At 39.7% G+C, this 21271-nt stretch overlaps 2 protein-coding genes across 4 annotated transcripts; one reads left to right on the forward strand and one right to left on the reverse strand.

Moving 5' to 3' along the window:
* Positions 1-1809: 1809 nt before the first annotated feature.
* Positions 1810-11133, reverse strand: tgfbrap1 (transforming growth factor, beta receptor associated protein 1). 3 transcript variants are annotated; one of them, XM_063881955.1, is made up of 13 exons: positions 10905-11133; positions 8928-9638; positions 7953-8147; positions 7048-7202; positions 6755-6837; positions 6277-6457; positions 6005-6165; positions 5718-5775; positions 5489-5632; positions 5085-5228; positions 3954-4113; positions 3204-3655; positions 1810-2851 (listed from the first exon to the last, which is right to left on the reverse strand). In XM_063881955.1, the coding sequence occupies exons 2-13, from the start codon at positions 9622-9624 to the stop codon at positions 2663-2665; spliced, it is 2619 nt and encodes an 872-aa protein (XP_063738025.1). In that variant the 5' UTR covers positions 9625-9638; positions 10905-11133; the 3' UTR covers positions 1810-2662. The 3 variants fall into 3 exon arrangements, with proteins under 3 accessions (XP_063738025.1, XP_063738023.1, XP_063738024.1); XM_063881953.1 differs by having other exon boundaries at positions 8928-9643; XM_063881954.1 differs by having other exon boundaries at positions 8928-9643; positions 10901-11133.
* Positions 11134-12305: 1172 nt separating this feature from the next.
* On the forward strand, positions 12306-21013 carry cul4a (cullin 4A). The gene is given in 21 exon segments (XM_063881857.1): positions 12306-12945; positions 13718-13833; positions 13978-14081; positions 14932-15001; positions 15084-15157; positions 15234-15396; positions 15481-15570; positions 15666-15748; positions 16260-16327; positions 16470-16588; positions 16715-16894; positions 16896-16908; positions 17018-17122; positions 17235-17345; positions 18056-18141; positions 18269-18376; positions 18976-19089; positions 19187-19292; positions 19380-19552; positions 19675-19827; positions 20134-21013. Coding segments are annotated over 21 exon segments (2274 nt in total). The 5' UTR covers positions 12306-12803; the 3' UTR covers positions 20230-21013.
* The last annotated feature ends 258 nt before the right edge of the window (positions 21014-21271 follow it).

Here is a 21271-nt window from a genome sequence, read left to right on the forward strand (position 1 = left end):
AAAACTGAAAAAACCCACCACTTATATCCAAGTAAAAGACTTGTGTCCTACTCGTCCAGTGTTGAGACACAATGCTGCATTGATTTGGATTCCCTTGGTCAAATGAGATGAAAGCTATTGTAGAAAATGATACTCACAACTCTTAACACGAGGGGAATTATTATAGGTGTTACATTGAGACAACATAAGTTGATATACAGTTTCATGTTTATTAAAATGGGACGGATTTACAGTTTGTGCACTCCATCCACATTGGCATTGATTTAGAAAGCAACAAACAAGTACAAATGCAATATATACATACAAGTATACATATATTTATAAAATACAATAGTATTTTTTCACACAACCATATGTTCTTGTAATTATTTGATGTCATGGTTAGGATCCTTTTTGAGCAAGCTACACAGACATTGTTCAGATGGAAGGATGCTGTGCATAAGCTGTGAGTTTTTGTCATGGAGTGAGTGGGTCAAGCCTAAAGAAACAACAACACTTAGATCTCCATAGTAAAAAAAATAGTCCCATGTGTGCACAAAGTTCCCTCGCAGATTACAGAAGGCCAGCATCAATAGCACAGGCACCAGAGAAACAGGAAAAACCCACAACAGTGGTGTGTTTAGGATGGTAGTGCAACTGTAAATGAGTTAAGAAAAACCATGTTCTTTTGGCCTTTGCTTCTGTTGAAAACTTGTTTAAGCAATGCTTAAAAACCTGGGTTCATGAAGACTTGTTTTTGGAAGTACCAATATTCTCTTTTTTAGAATAAATTTGAATGTAAATCTTGTACAAAGTTTGAAGGTAGTAAGGGGTAATGATTTATTTTCACAGTCCTTTTCTTGGAGAAGTTATGACTGTCAATATTGCTATTTTAATAACTGTAAATCTGGGTGTATCTTTAGTTTTTGAAAGGGTTGTAAATCCCTCGTTATAGGCAATTCCATGCAGCCTCAAGTGACAAAGTGAGATCATTTAATATAAAAGCTTCGCAAATGAGCTGAGATGTCGCAAGACGTTGTTGGTGTATCAAATCCATGTTTAATTTTCAAATAAAAGAAAGTTAATCCGTTTTTTTGCATTGCAATATCATGTATTATGAGACAGCAGTTTTCTTTAGTCATCCTTGACCTTTGTTAGGAATGCAGTATACATTCATCCTCGTCCACATCACCTCTATTCAGTATATTTTTAATCAATCATAAGGTTTTGGATTGACAGCACAGATGACTGTCATCGCATTTCGCTTTGAACAAGACCAGGGAATGTGGTAAAAGACTGCAGTGTGAAGTAGAATAATAACAGATGGACCAGGTTTGGAGTATTCATTCCATACAGCTAAATATATTTCTTGTGTTTGTTTTTTTTACTCTTATAAAAAACACATTCAGGGCATATTGAGTAATGATAAAGAATACCATTATGTAATTTCCATTAGGTTCCATCTGTAACTGATTTGATTCAAACACATTACACATTTCTGCCTTCTTGGGTTAAAATACTTGTTTACCGGTTGACATCTCTTACATCACGATATGTAAGCAGTTAAAATATCTTATTAGCCCACAGGTGGTAATGGAGTAGATTCATTATAATGATCTGACATTATACACATGTAAATGTTTGGAACAAATTACCTCCCAGCCCCATCCTGAAGAGAAGTCACATTTCATTTCAGAATAACATATATTCAGTTGGACTTTCAAAATATTATTCAATTTCATCACCGGTTGACATTTGTTTTGTGGTTAACAGGGCTTAAAACAAATATCTTTGTCACTATGTTCACGAGCCAATCAAACACAATATATGTACTGTATGAGAGCAAGCGAGTGGTTAATATCCCTCTTGATTTATTTCATTTGTAACTCAAAAATAGACAAAATGTATGAAGCTTGATTTCACATGATTTGGTGATGTTTCTCATAACTGCTGACATATTATCTGTAAAGATTTTCGAGTTGGCTGAAGGTCCTTGAAGCAGTTTGAGTGATGCTTTCATGTAGTGTAGATTTCACTGTTGTTGCTCCACACAGGACACACTGAGGCAAGGTTTTCTAAACATGATAAACAAAAGGCCCCGGATCAAACTGTGGAACTCAAACACTGCGAGAACAACATCCAGAGCCGTCAGGTTTGAGGGGGAAATAAAGCAGCAGGGAGACCAGATTACAGAGAGTAAAAGACAGAGACTCTGTTTGCATCATCACTGACGGTTGTACTATTTGACATTAAAACCTAACGATGCAATGTGCAAGTTAGGACAATATTAATACAATACCTATATGAGGGGATTAGACCACAACTGTAAGAGTGGTAATATTATGCATGCTTCAGAAATATTTGCAACAGGTTTTCAAATATTGTGTGTTCTGTAGTTCACCAGGACAGCCCTGAAACCCGCAGATAAGCACAGGGGCCCCTCTTGAATAAGTGGATTATTGGACTGCTGTTGTTTCTTACGTCAGACAGTGTGGTACAATTGCAGCACAGGAATAAATAGAAGAACTCATCGGTTTCTCCCTTGCACTCTCACACACACATGCGCACAGCCTTGTGTTTCTCATCATGTTCTGTGCTTTTGTTATCCCAACAGCCCTCAGCGTGTCCTGCTTTAGTTTAGTGCCTCTGATCACAGTCACATGGTAGTTTACAGGGTCATGTCTCACGTATGGTTACTGCTATTAGTTAACTGTCTCTTAGTGGGAGAGTCTCTTACTCTCTGGGCGACACAGTGTGTATGGACAGGCACTCCACCTGGCAGACACACCACGTCGGGCTCGCTGAAGGTGTTGTGGCACAGGTGGCATCCTTTCTTCTCAGACACAAAGATTGGTTTCTTCCGGTCTTTCAACTGAGGAGAAAAAACATGAGGGCAGTGTTAAACTGACTGAAGCTATAATGAGCACAGAGTTTGTCCTTTCAAATGGATGGCATTTTCTAGGGGGAAACCATGAGTAAAACCATTAAAATAATAATAAATATAAATGGCAGATACATTTTCTGTCAATCCTTGAATATGCAGCTCTTCTTTAGTTGTTGATTCATTCTTTTTATTGGATTACTCAGGATTGATTAATTAGTTATTCATATTATGAGCAATCATATAAATGTTTTGTACCAAAGCCTGTAAAACATCACATTTCAAAAGTATGAATTAAGGTATTTAACTGAGGTGTTCTGGGGTTGTGTCATTTGTTCCTCACCCTGTCATGGAGCAGTTGAAGGTTTTCGGACTGGGCCAGCCCCACGGCGATCTGCGAGGTGCGGCAGGCGTGCATACTGGCCCTGATGGCTCGGCCTAGAAAGGGCCGCAGCAGCTGCAGGGACCAGCTCTCAGGGAGCATGCGCAGGACACGGGCTGCATCGAACACCTCGCCATGGCGATTTAGGAGATCCACTGCCGCCATCTCCAGGTCCCCACTTCCTGCTGCTGCCTGGGGAAGGTTCCCATCTAGATACACCTCCAGGAGTAGGTGGAAAAGCTGCTGTTGGTAACCAGAATCCCGAGAAGAAGAGGCCCATACACAGAAGGCCTCAGCTGACGAGAAGTCTTTGAGCTTGTGCACCAATATGTGCAGAGCTTTGTCATTCTCCTCCAGTTTGCCATGTAGTGTTGCACGCTCTAGCAGCAGCTGTTCACAGTTCTCCATCTTACCTAAACACAGGAAATGAAACATTCACAAAACCTGCATCTGAACTCTCTTTGTGACTTACTGTATCACATCTTTCTATAACTAATTTCCCACTCTTACACCTACACGCAGCACTAAGTCTGCATAGCATTTTTTATGCCACAAACTGTCAAACTATATGTGTTGAGTCTAAGATGATACGGTTTTAGATGTAGCAAGATAAACATTGTCACTTTACAACAAACTTTACACAAAAATAGAGAGATCCATCATAAGAGTAAAATATTTCTGTGTTGTGGCAGCTTCAGAGCTGGGGCTCACCTAGAAGAAACTGTGCACGGTAAAGGTTGGACACCCTGAGCAGAGCTTGGAGACGCTCTCTGGCTCTGGTGAGGCACTCTTCATTGTTTGGCACCTCCGACAGCAGTGACAGAACCCTCTCCAGGTACAACACGGCCAGGTGAGTGTGGAACTTCTCTTTCTGCATCCACAAATAAGACAAAACTATCTGAATTCAATAGGAAATGCTTGAGTGAAAAGAGAAAGCACAAACGGTAAACATTGATTGTAAATTGCATTATTTAGACAATACCTTGATTAAGAGCATTTTCTAAAAAGCTTATTTGAAAGACAGTGAAAGATGGACTCAAAAGTAAAGCATTACATAAAACTTGAATCCTCCCAGTTGTATGCCTTCGCCAACCAATCAGGTTGGAGTTTACATCAATGTCTGTCCAAAATGTCATCATCATATTTGTGGGAGATTGTCATAATTAGCATACAAATGAAGCAGTTACGGCCTGAACATGTTTTTCAGGACATAATGACCTGTGTGTCCCCCGCCCCCCATTTCTCATCCTTTCATATTTGAGCTCAAGTGGACATTTCTGGTAAATTTGAAGAAATTCCCTCAAGGTTTTGCTGACATACTACATTAGGAGAAAACGACAAATCGACTAAACAAAACAAGAACACCTCTGGCCATTGTTGTGTGCAGTATGAGGCATAACAAGAAGTTTAGACACTAACAAGACCCAGCATCGTAAGCATCAGTAAATCAGTAGAGAATTTATTCCAAATTAAGTTTTAAAAACAAAAACAAAAGTGCATCCTTCCAGTACTTGTGTGTCGCAGTACTCCAGTACATGTTCTTTAAAGAATTGCAAGTCAAGCGAAAGTGAGCAGCTTTGTCGTGTGACAAGCTTCCTATTTAGAATGTGGTCAATAGTGAGTCTGTTTCAGTTCATGAAAATATCCGTCATAATAACGCAACTCAGTACTTTGGAGAACTACTTGGAAATGTATCTAATGCTGCTTGCTAGCCTGCAGAAATCTTAATTTGGATCAGCATGGCTTGCACATATTTTGTGTTTATTTCTCAAGGAGTAAGCCAACCATTTGTCCACACCTGATCTAGAATCTACCCTAATTTTTAAATCATTTTGAATGTACCTTTATCTTCCTCTCCAGCACCAGGTGTTCCAGGTAGAGGAGCAGCGCCTGGTTGTGCTTCCCCAGATATGTAATGGCATCCTCAGGGTTCAGGTCTGTCACATCCTTACAGACAGGCCTCTTAGTAAAGATGTGGACACCTATCTGTGAATAAGAATGGAAAAAAAGGGATATAGCATTACGACGTCTTAATAAAGAAGAAAATGATGTAAAAATAACCCGGCAGTAACAGTAAGTGTATCTACACAATTCACACATAAATGGAGTTGTATGAGGGAGCTAAATGAGAACTTCTCTTTTTTTGTAAGGAACTGAAGATATGGGCTGTGAGCTCTTGAAACTCCGTTGTTACATTTTTATAATTATGCATGAGTTTAATGTCATTTAAAGTCCTGGTAACCCACCGTGGGATCTTTAGCCAAGGCCCAGTCTGCATACTTCCACACGAGGTCCAGGTTAGAGCAGGAGCAGAGGAAGTCCACTATGTACTCATAGAGGCCGGATCTGGTGGAGTCCTGCAGATCCCCGTCTACAACGCGGATCCACAGCTGTCACAAAAGAAGAGGGGATACGTTAAATATCTAAAAACAAGGTGGTGCTGATTCTTTCTTTTCAGATTTTAGGTGCACGTACCTGAAGTGCTGCGGAATCCTGACTATTATAATGATAGAGCAGCCCAAGTGCAAAATATCTACAAGAGGAAAAAGACAGTGAGTAAAGCAGAGCATATTTCTGTACAATATATAAAAAAACAGACATATTTATTATATTGTATATTATTTAAATACAATAAGTGCTTTTTGAGTGAGTTTGGGTGTGTTGAAGATATGATATGCGGCAGCTTTCAGACTCATTTTATTCATTTGAGCTCATCTACTGATATTAAAACAATAAATACAAAAAACTGATTGAATACACACTTGTGATATTTCTCCAGCCATGGGACGCTGTCTGCTAGTAGGCAGGCGTTGTCTGAGGCAAGCAGGTCGAGGAGGCTGTCGTGATCCTGTTCAGCATACAGCTTCAGCAGAGCCGTGTCCACGTCCTCTCTACAGCCATTGGCCACCTCTGTGCTTCGTACCTGTGTGTCAGATAAGAAAAACAATGTGTACTTATGTAACAAAATATGGATTACTGAGAAGTGGATTCACTCTTAGTGTCATTCATATAAATATTGTATCACTCCATTGACCTCTCCCAAATAACTGATCAGGAATTTCTTGCATCGCAGCATTTTCTCCTGGTCTCCCTGTGCCAGGTGGTTCAGATCTGCAAACTCGTGAAGAGGAGGGTGGCAGCGTGTGAAGGAGGAGGAAGCTGGCAGCAGCAGAGGGTAGAGAGAGATCAGCTCCCGAACGTCCAGCTGACCCTTCCTGAAAATATAAGCGGAAAAATCAATCAGGGATTAAATCTAAAAGCAGGCAACTACAGGAACAACAACGCAGTCATTCCTCATATCTAAACAATCTTCATTATTTGTTATGATGCAAAAATGTTGTTTGAATAGGTATTTGATATCACTAAAAATTGAAAAATAAACACTTAAAATATTCATGGTTTAGTTAACATAAGGCTTTTTTAAGGAAAACATTGGACTTAAATGGTACTTGTTGGCCTCAGAAAGTTCACAAAACAGAGCAGTTTAATAAACAACAGATATTGACTCTGACCTGAAGTGTTCTTTTGCTTCCAGAAACTGAAGTTGGCCAAACTGTATGAACCCCGCCTGCTGGAGGATCCTTTTGTGCAAAATCTGTGGAAAGTGATATGAGACATTGTGTTTTTGAGTTTAGAAAATACGGTCAATAATGTAACAGTTTTCAATGAAGGTCACAGCCCAGGCAAAGCTTTCATATTATCATTCAGTTCTTGTTATACCAGTATCATTGAAAGGAATCTCCCATTAGGCCATATTTTCCAACATATTTCAGCCAACAATTCAAAGCAACACAGGGTTTGTTACCTGGAACTTGTCTTTGGGAATATTTTGCTGTGCTCCTTCTGTGAGGATGAGCGCCTCCTCCACTCTGTGACTGGCCAGTAAGTCCTGGATCTGTCTCTCAAGCGGCAGAGGAACCAGCACATACACAGCCTTAGTGGAAGCCAGAATGACCTTTCCTAAAAAAAACAACACCCACAGAACTTCAACTCTAAAACAAACAGCCACTGATAAGCACTGAGATTTCACAACAATCAGCATGTTCATATAAAACCAAGTCCTTTTGAGTTTAATCATGTGGCTAATAGCTTTTGAACTTCTGTAGCTAAGGAAAGAGACAGCTTCAGTTGAATTTCGGTTACTGAAATGTAAAATTCTGTGTAATGGAAAAAGATTTTGCGATCCAGATCCCATAAAGAGTCAAGACCCCACTGCGTAGCTCTATCCAGCTTTCAGACTCATCTGGTTTGTCAGTCCAGCAACACCAAGCAGTGACTCTTTCCTCCCTGGACTATTAAATAACAGAGGCCTGTCTTCCAATTTCACCTCTCGAGGAATTGTGTGCAACAAAATGTATCTCCATTTCAATAATCCATTTGTAATGGTCAAATTGAAATCAAAAGATGTATTGTCTCCTGGGATCTGTGAGAAATCTGACAAATGTCCTCAAGTGACAGGACAACCTTGGTTGGGGATAAAGACTACAAGGTAGAAAATGAACCAAATTCTGGATGAGTGGAGTTAGAAAGAAGTGAGACTTCTGTAGGAGCCCTAATCTCTGCCTGACCCACGTTAGCCGCTGCGAGGATAAAACACCGAAATCTCTGAATGGGCATCGGGAGGTTAAGTTCATTTTTCGAGGTTTCCTTTAAAGCCATGTATATGGTTGGTTTGATTAGACAACTTAGGTGTCCAATATGTGAGGATACCTTCGAAGTCTTGCAGAATGTGTCCATCCCTGAAGGAGAGGGTTTGTTTTAGTTGTTGGTCCAGCATGCTGTGGATTGTGATGAAGCTTTCATCCAAAGCCACCACGTACGGAAAACTCACAGCAGCACCAATCACGCTCTCCGACCAGTTAACTGGAGCTCGCTGAGATACTCCTTCTGCATTGGCAAACATCCCTGGGAGAGGATTCAGAGAGTCAATTTAAAGATCAAGAGGGATATGTCATGCAAACACTCGTTTATGTCAAGAAATACTTTTTCAAAAAACAGGAGATCAGGAGATGCCCACAGGCTGTAACAACTATCCCTTATTGATAACAGACTACATTGATTTAGAGAACAATACATTAAAGGGTTCTAAAACTGTTAGATGCAACCATTGGGTACACAATCTATGAAAAACTGCCAATGCTTTGATTTCTGAAATGACCACAGAATTCATTTTAAATCATATATTGCAATGTTCTACATTATATTGGATTTTTTAAACATAACTGTTTTTTATGTTTTATTTTTAAGCCTGATGATTCATGCCTTTGTGAAGACCTTTGTTACTAGGGTTTTAAAAATACTTTTTGTAACTTAATATTATAATATGTGACTGCATTAAAATCAAAGTCATACACGTAGAAGAATGAAGGAAAACTGGTAAAGAAAGTGAGACTCACAACTGATTTTTAAGTTCACATATGTACCAACATTCACATTGTTGTTAGTACTTCCCTATATTAAAATGGCTTCTATTTATAATTAATCCATAAAAGTGACTTAAAATGTATGCTAAACTTGCACGTCAAATCCACCTCACTTGTTTTTGATAGATTCTCTATAAAAGCGCAATGAAGCAAATATTTAGGACCTTTGAAAATTGCGTTTAAGGATTGTTAATAGTATCCAAGCCTTTTTCTGAGGGGACTGAATTCATTCCTTTAAAGACCTGCTTTTGTCCTGACTTACCCAGACCACCTGGTGCTGCTAAGAGGAACTCCTCCCTTCCGATCCTCTTCACAATGGGTCTCCTGTCTTCACTGTTGTAAGGGAAGAGGTCTTGGGAGGCTCCGGTGTTGTAGTTCAGAATCATGTACTGTGTAGCGAGGGCCAGGCACAGGAAGTAACCGTCCACACTGACAGCACAGGGCTGCTCAGGAGTGGTCACCTCTTTGACCAGCTGCACTCTGTCCTCATACACCATGTAAATCTGCACCGTCCGCCTCTTGGAGGAGATCACTCCCATTTCCACACAGAATGGATCCCCATTCACGGGGTTCTCGTTAACGCAGAACGCTGTCACTCCTCTGATCTTGGCTCCACCTCCTGCTGCTGACGGCACGGTCTCGAGTGTCACCATGTCGACCAGGAACACAATCCCATCGCAGAGCACAATCAGACGCTCCAAAGCGGAGGCGGCACGCAGCTCAGCAACAGGTTTCTTGAGGCCCAGATATTTGTGCAGCAGCTTCTGAGCCGAGTAGGTCAGTTTCCCTTTGGATGAAGTGACCTCGTCTAGCAGGAAGTGATGGATGAAGCAGTCATTGGTGCCCATGTACAAGTGCTTACCACAGCATTCGATGCACTCGATGTTGATGCGAGCCTTGTCCCCCATGAGGAGATCTCTCTCCACAGCGGGGACAAGCTCAAACGCTTTCACACTCATCTCAGTCACGGCATCTACACTGGAAGACACAAAAGAGACAGGCTTCAAAACCACTGCAGACAAATTAAATAATAATTATACTGCAAAACTTCAACAACAACAAAAAAACACACTGGCAATATATTACAGTTAAAAATAGGATAGACTGCAGCATGGGTGTGTCTCTCACTCACAACAAACTGCATGTCTTCTGCTTGAAGACAGAAAAAGCATCAAACATTTCTTACAATGTTCAGGTATTTTATAGATCAAACAAGTTATTGACTAAATAATAAAATGCAAAGAGCTGTGCTGCCTTCTATAACCTTTACAGACAATCTCTGGCTCGGTTATAGTGATGATTACAGATAATAATACATGTTTTAATAACAGGACTTAGGGCGAAGCTTAGGGTTTGTTGGGAACCTAACATCAACATATCAAAGTGTTTTTTGTTCATAGCTTATATTCTGACACACATGAAATTATACTATATCGTTTGCTTTGCTTGTTTTCGGTGTTGCTCTTCCTTAAGATAAGATGTACCTTTATTAAACCCTGCAACTCAAGTAGAGGGCTGGGCACTGAGGTGTGTGATACTTGAATAGTACAAATACTTCTCAAGGCCTACCCCCATGGTCATATATATAATTGGTTATTTTCAGTGAGTATTTATTTCCTTACATAAATGTTAAAGATATTTGTAATATATGTCATGTTATGGTAACTAGCTCCTTTATTACCATTGTATAGCTAATTCACATCCTTACAAAACTCTTCTGTTACATCTTAAAACGATATCAGTCATTTTTCCAAACCAGTTTTTAAGCAGTTCTTGTAAACATTAGCTAACACACTTTCTCTAAGGCAAAGTAAGGTTGCAGAAGTGACAGCAGCTGATAATGTTAAAGCTATTTAGCTAAAAATGAATAGAGGCTAATGACAGTAGCAACACACAAAGTTGAATGTTTAACACTGGCTGTCTGGGGGAAGAGTGCTTGCTTTACATTTGGGTGGGTTAAGTTAAGCTTGTGAAGAAGACGTGGTCGTATTTAGATGTATTATTTTAGGTAGCTTCGGTACGAGCCAGCTAGGCTAACGTTAGCTTCAAGAGACCAGTGATTTCAATGCTAGATGGCTAAATGACGCTTAGCTATCTTTTGTATGTGGCTAAAGACGGGGCTTAAATAACGTGTCTCACGGGGTGACTGACCAAAGAAAAAGCTCCAAACATTAGCTTCCAACCAGCCTGCCTTCCCTGAAGAAGATGCTCCCTCCCTGGTTTCTGTTAGCATACCTACCGCTGCAGACAGCGCTCAAGACGGCAGGCCGGATCAACACCAACAGGCTCACTACTCCACAAACAGCCGCCCCAACATATATGTACAGTCAGACATTATTGCCATGGTGCTCGGGTCTGCACCGCAGCGACAGGCGTAAAATACAGCTTGAATTGGAAACGTTTAGGTCTTCCTTGTCCAGTGTTAAACACCGCCCATTCGCACTGGAAAGTCCTGCTGGCTGCAGGTGATCAGGGTGCGTTCAAGACCGTGCGTTCCCTGTGATACAGGTTGCGTTCAAGATCGAGAAAAATTGTTAGATTTATTGCACTTCTTGGGTAATTCATAGGAAAGTCAATAATATTCAATAAAAGACAAAGGTGGAGACAGATAGATGAAGTGTTCATTTATAATAATAATAATAATAATAATAATAATAATAATAATAATAATGACGATAATATTAATTATTAATATTTTTTAATTGTTATTATTATCATTATTATATTTTTTGTAATTTTGGTATTACTATTTTTATTTGTATCATTATTAATAATAATAATAATAGTAATAATAATAATTAATGTTTATTATTTTGCAAGGTATCGTGGGAATTTCACCAAGAGATCGATTTAGCTTTATCTTGACCTATATTAATACAAACAATAGTAATAGACTATCTTATTATTATTAATAAAAAGGATTTAAAAAAAAAAAATCAATAACTTTTAAGATAAAAAGTGGCATGTTACATTTTGTCAACAAAATAAAATATAGAAACAAATTTCTGGAAACTTTAAGCCTACATATATCTCCTTCTTCCCTTAACTATTGACTGTCTTAATGTAAGCAGTGTTTCAGAGGAACTATTGAAATGTAAAATGTGTATGTGCATGTAAGTGTAAATAATGATGCATCACTACGTATTTTTCAGTAAAATTATTCAGGCCTATGTAAGAACAAAAAAAAGTAGTCCTTTCACATTTTTTTTCCTACAACTATATTAATAATTGTTTAATGTTCAATCACATCTCTAAGCACAGGACTTTTTTGTTGATTTAATCATGGATAAGTGGAAGAAATAGACAACAAAAGATGGTATTTATAAGTTTCTTTTCAAAACTCAAGGAAACAACACAGAAAAGGTCTTTATTTAAGTATGTATATACTTAAAGACAAACAAATATTTTGTAATAAATTAATTTAAATTAAAAAAAACATAGTAATAACAAAAACAATAATAATACTGCAACTTCTTTGACTTTACCTCAAAATGATCGTTCTTTTGCTCAGTATATATCTATTTAGCTGTTTTTAATATTTGAGCTCTCCAACAAAAATAAAAACTGACGGCGAAGGGTCAAACTGTCACTGAACGCACCTCTGCCGCTTTTCACCCAGGATGCACCTGTCCAACTGAACTGTCTGAGAAAAGCCATTTTGTTGTGCTAGCTAGCTAACGCTATGTGGGCAAAGAAAGCCACTTAAAATATGGGTCTGTTATATCAACGCTAACTGTCGTTTTTCCTTGTTTCTTCACTGACGCAGTGATATACCTCTGTAAGCAGGCAGCACTGACTTGGACTAACGTCAATTCAAAAAGACAAGTGGAACTGTTTAGAAGAAGACGGTAGCTGGTAGCTAAAGTGTGCTGCAGTTTCAGATAACACACTGTTAGCTAACATTAGATATCTGTTTACTTCACCTACGGTAGTTATGTGTTTTTTTTCTGATTGATTCAAGTTAATCAGTGTACGTGTTTTTGTAAATGTGTTTTAAATACACTACGGCGGCCCACCAAAGACAACTGGTTCAACAAAGAGTCTGTGACAGTGAATAATAAACAGGCGACTGGACTATCAAACAGTCCCTAAGAAAGAAATTAAGCATACAGCGTTGAACCCTTGTGCTAATCTGATAATGGCAGAGGACACCCGACAGGACAAGAGGGCCAGCTTCTCGGCTCTCACGGAGCACAACACCAACGGGATGGCCCGGAGCTCCGCCGTGGCCTCCAGCAAGAGTGGCGCTTCAAAGAAATTAGTGATCAAGAATTTCAAAGGTACTGTACATCGTTTTCACTTTCTTAATCTAACAGTGTCACTTAATAACTCAATACAACTGAGCATGTAACTTTTAGATGATACTGATGAAAAAAAGTTGTGCTCATGTTGTTTTTTACCCAAGAACATGTCTGATGTTAATAGGCTTTGATGTTCTAACCACACATGTTAAATTCTCCCAGTGATTTTACTCGATTCATTGATTTATTTGGCGACACGATTTCTATTTGTCCCATCAGACTAAAGCACCCATTGGGTTTAGTAGAACAACTCAGGTCTTTATAAAATAATATAATACATGAGACTTAGTTTACAAGACTTACAATGACTATGCATGTTTTGGCTGCTATTGAAAGATTAAATATGTCATTCTGCGCAATCGCTTGACAACTTGTGGTAGTTGTCAAGCGATGCAGCCAAGCCTTTCTTTAGGACTACATCTGTCCAAGCTTCTACAGAACAACACATATCCAACTTATTCACTATTTATTAAGCAACAAGACACTAAATAAATCACTTAGTTCTGTATTGAAGTTCTTTCCCGTTGGTCCAAAGTGTGTGGTGTAGGCCTTGGTTTATTGTCCGTTGTCCCACAATGACAATTACAAACTTAGTTCAAAAAACAGCTTGTGGTTTTCAGACCTGTAATTTATCATGTTTGGATTAAACACGTAAAACCATGTTTTATATTTTCATTATTGGTTTCCTTTTAGTTTCTTTGGCGATTACCAATTTTTGTTTATTAACATTGTTGCTGTTTTTTTCCAACAGACAGGCCAAAACTAGCCGAGAACTACACTGAGGATACATGGCTGAAGCTACGAGATGCAGTGGGAGCCATCCAGAACAGCACCTCTATCAAGTACAATCTCGAAGAGCTCTATCAGGTAGCTAAAACTACCATTTCTACACATCAAAAGTGGTTATTTCTAATAACGACCAGAAATAGCTCTAAATCAAGAAATACTGTTACAAGTATTGACTGTTTTTCTTTTGCTCTTGTTTCTCTAACTTGTCTATCTTTCTTGAAGGCGGTAGAAAACCTGTGTTCGTATAAAGTCTCCCCCACGCTGTACAAGCAGCTTCGTCAAGTGTGTGAAGATCACGTGCAGGCCCAGATCAAACAGTTCAGAGAATATCCTTTTTTTATGAAAAGCCACATAAGGCAGGCCATGTGTTGAAGCTGTGAAAACATTTTGAATCGTGATGAATCGTGTCAGAGTCTCTGTTGACAGTTAGTATCTCATCTCGAAACTTTGGAAATCAATCTGCATTTGGCCTGTTCTCAGCCCACTGTTGAATACTGCACTGCAGAAATGGTCATTAGGTAATCCTCTTCAGATGAAGAAGCCCATGACTCATATAAGAGAAGACAGTTAGCCAGCCTTTACTTAGAAGAAGGAACCCTTAATCGTCCCACAGAGGGGAAGTGTACATTCTGCATTTTACCCATCATACTGGAGCGAGTTAAGCCAAATGCAGTGCTCATTTTCATCAAAAAAATATGGTTTTACTTGTATTTTATTAACAGATGGCTGGGCGCTTGGGCTTTCCTATTACACCTAAGGTGTTGTTGCAGTCTTTTCTCACAAGAGGTCAACATACAACCAGTTTGGCAGCGTTATTATCCCAGATTAGGGGAACAAAAGGGCTGTTTGTCTGTTATATGCGAAGCCATTACTGGACCTTTAATTAAAATTAGTCATGTTTCATTTCTTTCATTTGCAAAAAAACTGTTTTCAGACTCTGTTTTTAGCTGGACTTGATTTATGTCCCCAAAAAGTAGATCGCCCTCTAATAAGAACTACAACATGTTAAGTAAAGACTAAAAGCTCATTTGTTTTTCCTAATTTGAACCCCAAATATTTTTGAGCAAATAAGCGAGACAAATGGTTTATTTCATGCCGGCTGACAAAAGGATACTTTGAACATGTATGAAGACACAAGTGACATGAGTGAAGATCTTTCCTTAACGTGGAGCTCACAGAGTCTTTGGACAACCTTTCCTTCCTGAAGCGAATGAATCGCTGCTGGCAGGATCACTGCAGGCAAACTGTAAGTGTGACAGACATGTGTATCAAAACTGTTTGACTAAGAAAGTGTCTTTTAAGACTCTTGTTGTTTTTTGTCTTTATAGATAATGATCCGAAGTATCTTCCTCTTCCTGGATCGTACCTATGTGCTTCAGAACTCCCTACTCCCCTCCATCTGGTAAAGCTACAGTTTTTTTTTTATTCTGTGTGTCTAGGTGTATTAGGAGGCTGACATTATGATTCCTATTATGCAGGGACACTGGGTTGGAGCTTTTTCGTACCCACATTGTGAGTGACAACGGGGTTCAGAAACGGACTGTAGACGGCATTTTGGAACAGATAGAACTGGAGCGAAACGGAGAGACAGTAGACCGGAGTCTGATCAGGAGTCTTTTGGGCATGCTGTCAGACCTACAGGTACCTGAGTGCCTGTTGTATTACTAACAAACTAGCTTACTGACTCTTTGTTTTTACATCCGGACTTTCTATCTTCTTGTTCAGGTTTACAAAGATTCCTTTGAGGAGAGATTTTTGATCGAGACCAATCGTCTGTATGCTGCAGAGGGACAGCGGCTGATGCAGCAGAGAGATGTGAGTGAGAGCATTAACGGATAGTTTGATGTATTGATCAGTAACTTAATGCCATCATATGCAACTGTTCTGAATCTTCATGTTTATGTGTCCAGGTGCCTGAGTACCTGCACCACGTGGCTCGTCGGCTGGAGGAGGAGAATGATCGAATCATGAGCTACCTCGATCAGAGCACTCAGTAATTTGTTTTTAAATGTTTATCTCTCTAAAATCTAAACTCCACAATTAACACTTTCAGTAAAAACAACAACGCATGTTCACACCAACCTTCATAAGTGAAAAAAGTAAAGAGAACTAAATAACCATTCATTATCATTTCTTCCCAAACATCAACACAGGGTAAACCTATAATACCGTTAGGGGCCTCTGTAAATACATAAATAGTGCCTGGTGTTTTCCAGACAAATGGTGCGTTATAGGGTCAGGTGTTAAGTTATATTCCCTTAAACTCTTCTTAGTAATTCTTTTTACTTTTATCCATTTGTTTGCTTTCTAATAACCCACATTTTTAAATAATGTGTATAGCTCTAATTGTCTAATAATGGTAAAATCCACACTATGCAGAGGTTACAGCTTTGTTTGTTATTCTCAAATCCACAAATAGTAAAGAAACTTAACCTGGAAAACTTGCTATGCTTTATTCTATCCTTTTTATACACTTTCTCTCTTGTTCCCCTCATGATTTGCAGGAAACCACTTATTAGCTGTGTTGAGAAACAACTTTTAGGAGAACACATGACTGCAATGCTTCAAAAAGGTATGTCTGGGTGTCCTGTACTTACACATCCATCCCTTTTTTAAATGTGTGAATTAATTGTTGTTGTTAATGTGACATTGCTGTACATTTTTCATTATGGACATAACATAATATGCAATAATAATGTCCTTTTTTGTGACAGGTCTGAGCACCATGCTGGATGGGAATCGTGTGACGGAGCTGTGCCTCCTCTATCAGCTCTTCAGCAAGGTGAAGGGCGGACTTCCCACTCTGCTGCAGTTCTGGAGGGATTACATTAAGGTAAACAGACATACCTCAACAAACATACACATGGATAAACAACACAAAGCATTACTATCAATACAACATTTCGTCCATGCCCTTATGCCTGAGGATGCACATTGATGAATCTGTCCCTGGTCGCAGTCCTTCGGTGGAGAGATTGTGTGTACTCCAGAGAAAGACAAGGACATGGTGCAAGACCTGCTGGACTTTAAGGACAAGATGGACAACGTGGCACAGAACTGCTTTGCGCGGAATGAGGGATTCATCAACGCCATGAAGGAGGCCTTCGAGACCTTTATCAACAAGAGGCCCAACAAACCAGGCTGAACTTATTGGTGAGTCAGAGTGACATGGCGGTTGTGACTCAAAAACACACCTTTTTAATTTGGTCGCTTTAGTTAAGGCCTATAATAACAGCTGTCTTTGTTGTTGCTTCCCATCCAGCTAAATATGTTGACTCTAAGTTGAGAGCAGGGAACAAAGAGGCTACAGAGGAAGAGCTGGAGAGGATCCTGGATAAGATCATGATTATCTTCCGTTTCATACATGGTCAGTTACACTTCTGTCATCAATGTTGGCTTTCTCAGACTAATATTTCTCCCAACCACTGTGAGATCACACTTTGATAAGAGCTTTTGATCTGTATTGTCTTTTACTCCAGGGAAAGATGTGTTTGAAGCTTTTTATAAGAAGGACTTGGCCAAGCGTCTGCTGGTCGGCAAGAGTGCTTCTGTTGACGCTGAGAAGTCCATGCTCTCCAAGCTCAAACATGGTGAGTCAAAAGTGAGGGATCCTCTGCTGTATGGAACTTAGTTTTGAGTAATTTCCAGTTCTGGATACATATGGGGAAAGAATGGATAGAGGGTGTGTATGTGTTTTCAACTGTACTGTTTTCTAAGATATAAAACCCAGAATTCCTTAAAAAATGATTGACTGTTGAGTGTTATTAATGGCATTGAGAGCAGACAGCCAAAAAAGTAACCACTGTGTCAGAGAGCTTGATGAAAGCTGACCAATGGAAGCCAGGTAATCAGCACTCTGAGATGGTCTGTTGTCTCTTTGAAGTCAAAGATTAAATGAAATTCTGCTCAAAGATTGTAGGTCATATCCTTGAGAAACTTTATGACTCATGATTACATATTAATGCTGGCGTACAACACTGTATTGACCCCCAATCATGTCCTGAACTGCAATTAACAACTGATACCGTCACAGTATTGGAGATGTTGGACTTTGATCACTCCTAAAATTAGACACACAGTTTAATCCAAGATCAAATGTCGATCAAAGGGTCTTGGTATGATGATAAAGATGAGAGATTTTGTGTTTGTTCAATGGCGCTGCCGTGGTGCAAGAAAATGTTCAGACTTGTCCGTACCATGAAGTATTATTAGCACTGTGATCATCGTCAACATCAACAGCGCTCCTGTGGGGCTGTGACGAGGAGTCAGTGGTGATGTTTTGTGGTTTTGACTTCCCCAGAGTGCGGAGCAGCCTTTACCAGTAAGCTTGAGGGGATGTTCAAAGACATGGAACTGTCTAAAGACATCATGATCCAGTTCAAACAGGTACTTTACATAAATACCAATATAAGTGTGAAGATTAAAATATTGATGCCACATTTGCAGTATCTGTATGTGTCATTAAAGGAGTTTTGACATGCATTATTAGAAAAGTTATGATCCTTCTGCTCAGCATATGCAGAACCAGAGCGAGCCGAGCAACATTGAACTTACTGTGAACATCCTCACTATGGGATACTGGCCTTCATACACACCCATGGAGGTCCACTTGCCCCCAGAGGTAAGCACGCCTGTGTTTGGGTTCCTGTATGTGCACACTATGCTTAGTCTGACAAACACACTGAAGCGTTTTGGGAAGCAGTTTTTTTATTCTTTAAGTTAGCCACAGTTTGAGTATCAGACTATTTGCTTAAACGATATTAAGCCCTTCATTTGTTCTATTTTACCGTGCTGATATAAAGTAGTTATGAGGGAAACCATCACTACATTTTCATACACAAAACAATCAGTTTTGCCACTATTCCCCAAAGAATATTCCTGCTAAGCTGGTTACATGGCTAATTATGCTTATTTGCCTTTTAAACATGCAGCCATTAAAATACTCACCCCTTTTTTTCTTGTCTTAACCAAAAAATGCTTAATTTGAATGCCTAATTTAACATCCTAACAGTATATGCTGTATATGAGACTCATATCAAATTTGGAATTTTTTCATATTCAGAAATATGGTTGAAAGTGTTTTGTGTGCATGTAAACATACTTATTTTCACAACACCAAATGTGGTTTCACTGTGTTTTGCAATTGCGTCTTCATGCTGGTGATTTCTTAACTTAGTCAATCGACTGATCGTAACAGACTGTCTCTTTCTGTTTGGGTAGATGGTGAAACTCCAGGAGGTGTTCAAGTTGTTCTACCTGGGGAAGCACAGTGGGAGGAAGCTGCAGTGGCAGCCCACACTGGGCCACGCTGTACTAAAGGCAGAGTTTAAGGAGGTAAGAGCACAATGCACCCTGAGAGAGAATATAGAAGAGACGAAGTGGCTTGAGAAACCGTCTGATCTACACTTACAATCATGACTTTTTGCCGTAGGGGAAGAAAGAGCTGCAGGTGTCGCTGTTCCAGACGCTGGTGCTGCTGATGTTCAATGAGGGAGAGGATTTCAACGTGGATGAGATCCGCACCGCCACAGGCATAGGTTAAACACATCTTCAAACATGTAGTACAACTATTTGTTTTTGTTAGAGGTGCCTTTGTGTGACAGACCGTCTCTTGTCCTGCACAGAGGAGGGAGAGCTCAGGCGGACACTGCAGTCGCTGGCCTGCGGAAAAGCTCGCGTCCTCAACAAGAACCCTCGAGGGAAGGACGTGGAAGATGGAGACCGTTTCAATTTCAACAATGATTTTAAACACAAACTGTTCCGCATCAAGATCAACCAGATCCAGATGAAGGAAACGGTAAAGCATCTTTCTTTCTTTCAATGTTTTGACCTGTGGTTAGTAGCAAAGAAAGCTAGAAGTTGTTGTTCTTGCGATGTGTGTTTGTATGTTTAATCCATATTTACGCATTGCTGTTACAGGTAGAGGAGCAGGTAAGTACCACAGAGCGCGTCTTTCAAGACAGGCAGTATCAGATCGATGCAGCGGTGGTGCGCATCATGAAGATGAGGAAGACCCTAAGTCACAACCTCCTCGTGTCAGAGCTCTACAACCAGCTCAAGTTCCCCGTAAAGGTGACAAATCTTAAGCTTCTTATTCTTTAAATTGATAACTGATTTCTGTATATATATTATTCTAAAACAAGATTCAGGCCTTTACTTTATACGTTGTATACGTAAACACAAGTACCATGATACTTGTGAGTTGTTAGTCATTATAAAATGTTTTATATTATGAATATTTATAAGGGTTTTAACTTAAATTGTACACCTTCAAGTAGATTAAAACACATTAAGTAACATTTTGATAAGAATTCTAGATTTATTTTATTCAAGCACAAACACAGCTCATCAGCGTCTGACATGCTTTCCTCTCTGCAGCCGGGCGATCTGAAGAAGCGGATCGAGTCGCTCATAGACAGAGACTACATGGAGCGTGACAAGGAGACTCCTAACCAGTACCACTATGTTGCCTGATGGGATACAGCTGTAACTGCCATGCTTTCCTCAGAGCAAGCGTACAGCTGGCCCCCCAAAAACAGCATAACGGCCCTCCAGCCACCCGACTCTCCTCTGGTGCCCATCTTCCCCTACATCCAGGATCCTGGACGCAGTGTCCCGATCACACAGAGCTCCAGAGAGACGAGAGACACTTGGCTGTACCGTTCCCACTCTGCGTTACCTTTAGTGGCTTGGGGCTGGGGGAGTAGCCCGGGTTGTTGATGGTTGGTTTGTGACTTACAAATCTGCTAATGCAAAACTCAACTGAAAATGATTAGCACTTTCCTCTGTTTTTGTTTTGTTTTTTCCCTCCCAGGATTTTGATTTTGTTTCCCCCCTCAATCACGCTGTTCTAAAATCACTTATTTTCTACTATAGTTGGTTTGTCTTGAGTTTTAAGATTATATTGTTTTTTCGTTCGAGGCGTTCTCCTTGGGAATGGCTGCGTAAACTGCTGATGGTTGGTTGGTTGGTTGGTTGGTTGGTTGGTTGGTTGGTTGGTTGGTATGGCAGAGAAACAGCTGTTAAGGACAAAAAGAGACTTAAGAAGAGGAAATGGGTCAGACGTGTTTGGGTATGAGGGGAGGGTTTATTGCTCAGAAGCTAAACAACATGCAGGCAAGCCACTTGGGTATTTCTTTGGGTATCTTCTATGTTCTGACCAAAATGTCCAATGTCATGTGCTGACGTTTTTGTAGATCAGATTGTATTACATGTAAGAGTGAGAAAAAGTGAACCTGAATAAATGGATATTTAATGATTCAATTCATAATTTGTAGCTAAATAGCTAGAAGTAGTGTTTATATCTTCTTTATTTGAATACATGTCTTCCATCTTGCCTCTTTTCAGCTCGATTGTGCTACAAAGATCATTGTGCGGACAGTGTGCAGCTTACTCAGTCTGATATGATTTCATGAAATGGTGAATCTTGATTAAAAAAAACAATTTATTATTAGTGAGATACGAGCAGATGGGCGTGTATGTATCTATGATGTTGTCTTGCATTGAAATTTGCAGT

This window comes from Eleginops maclovinus, chromosome 4, assembly GCF_036324505.1.
Source record: "Eleginops maclovinus isolate JMC-PN-2008 ecotype Puerto Natales chromosome 4, JC_Emac_rtc_rv5, whole genome shotgun sequence".
NCBI lineage: Eukaryota > Metazoa > Chordata > Actinopteri > Perciformes > Eleginopidae > Eleginops > Eleginops maclovinus.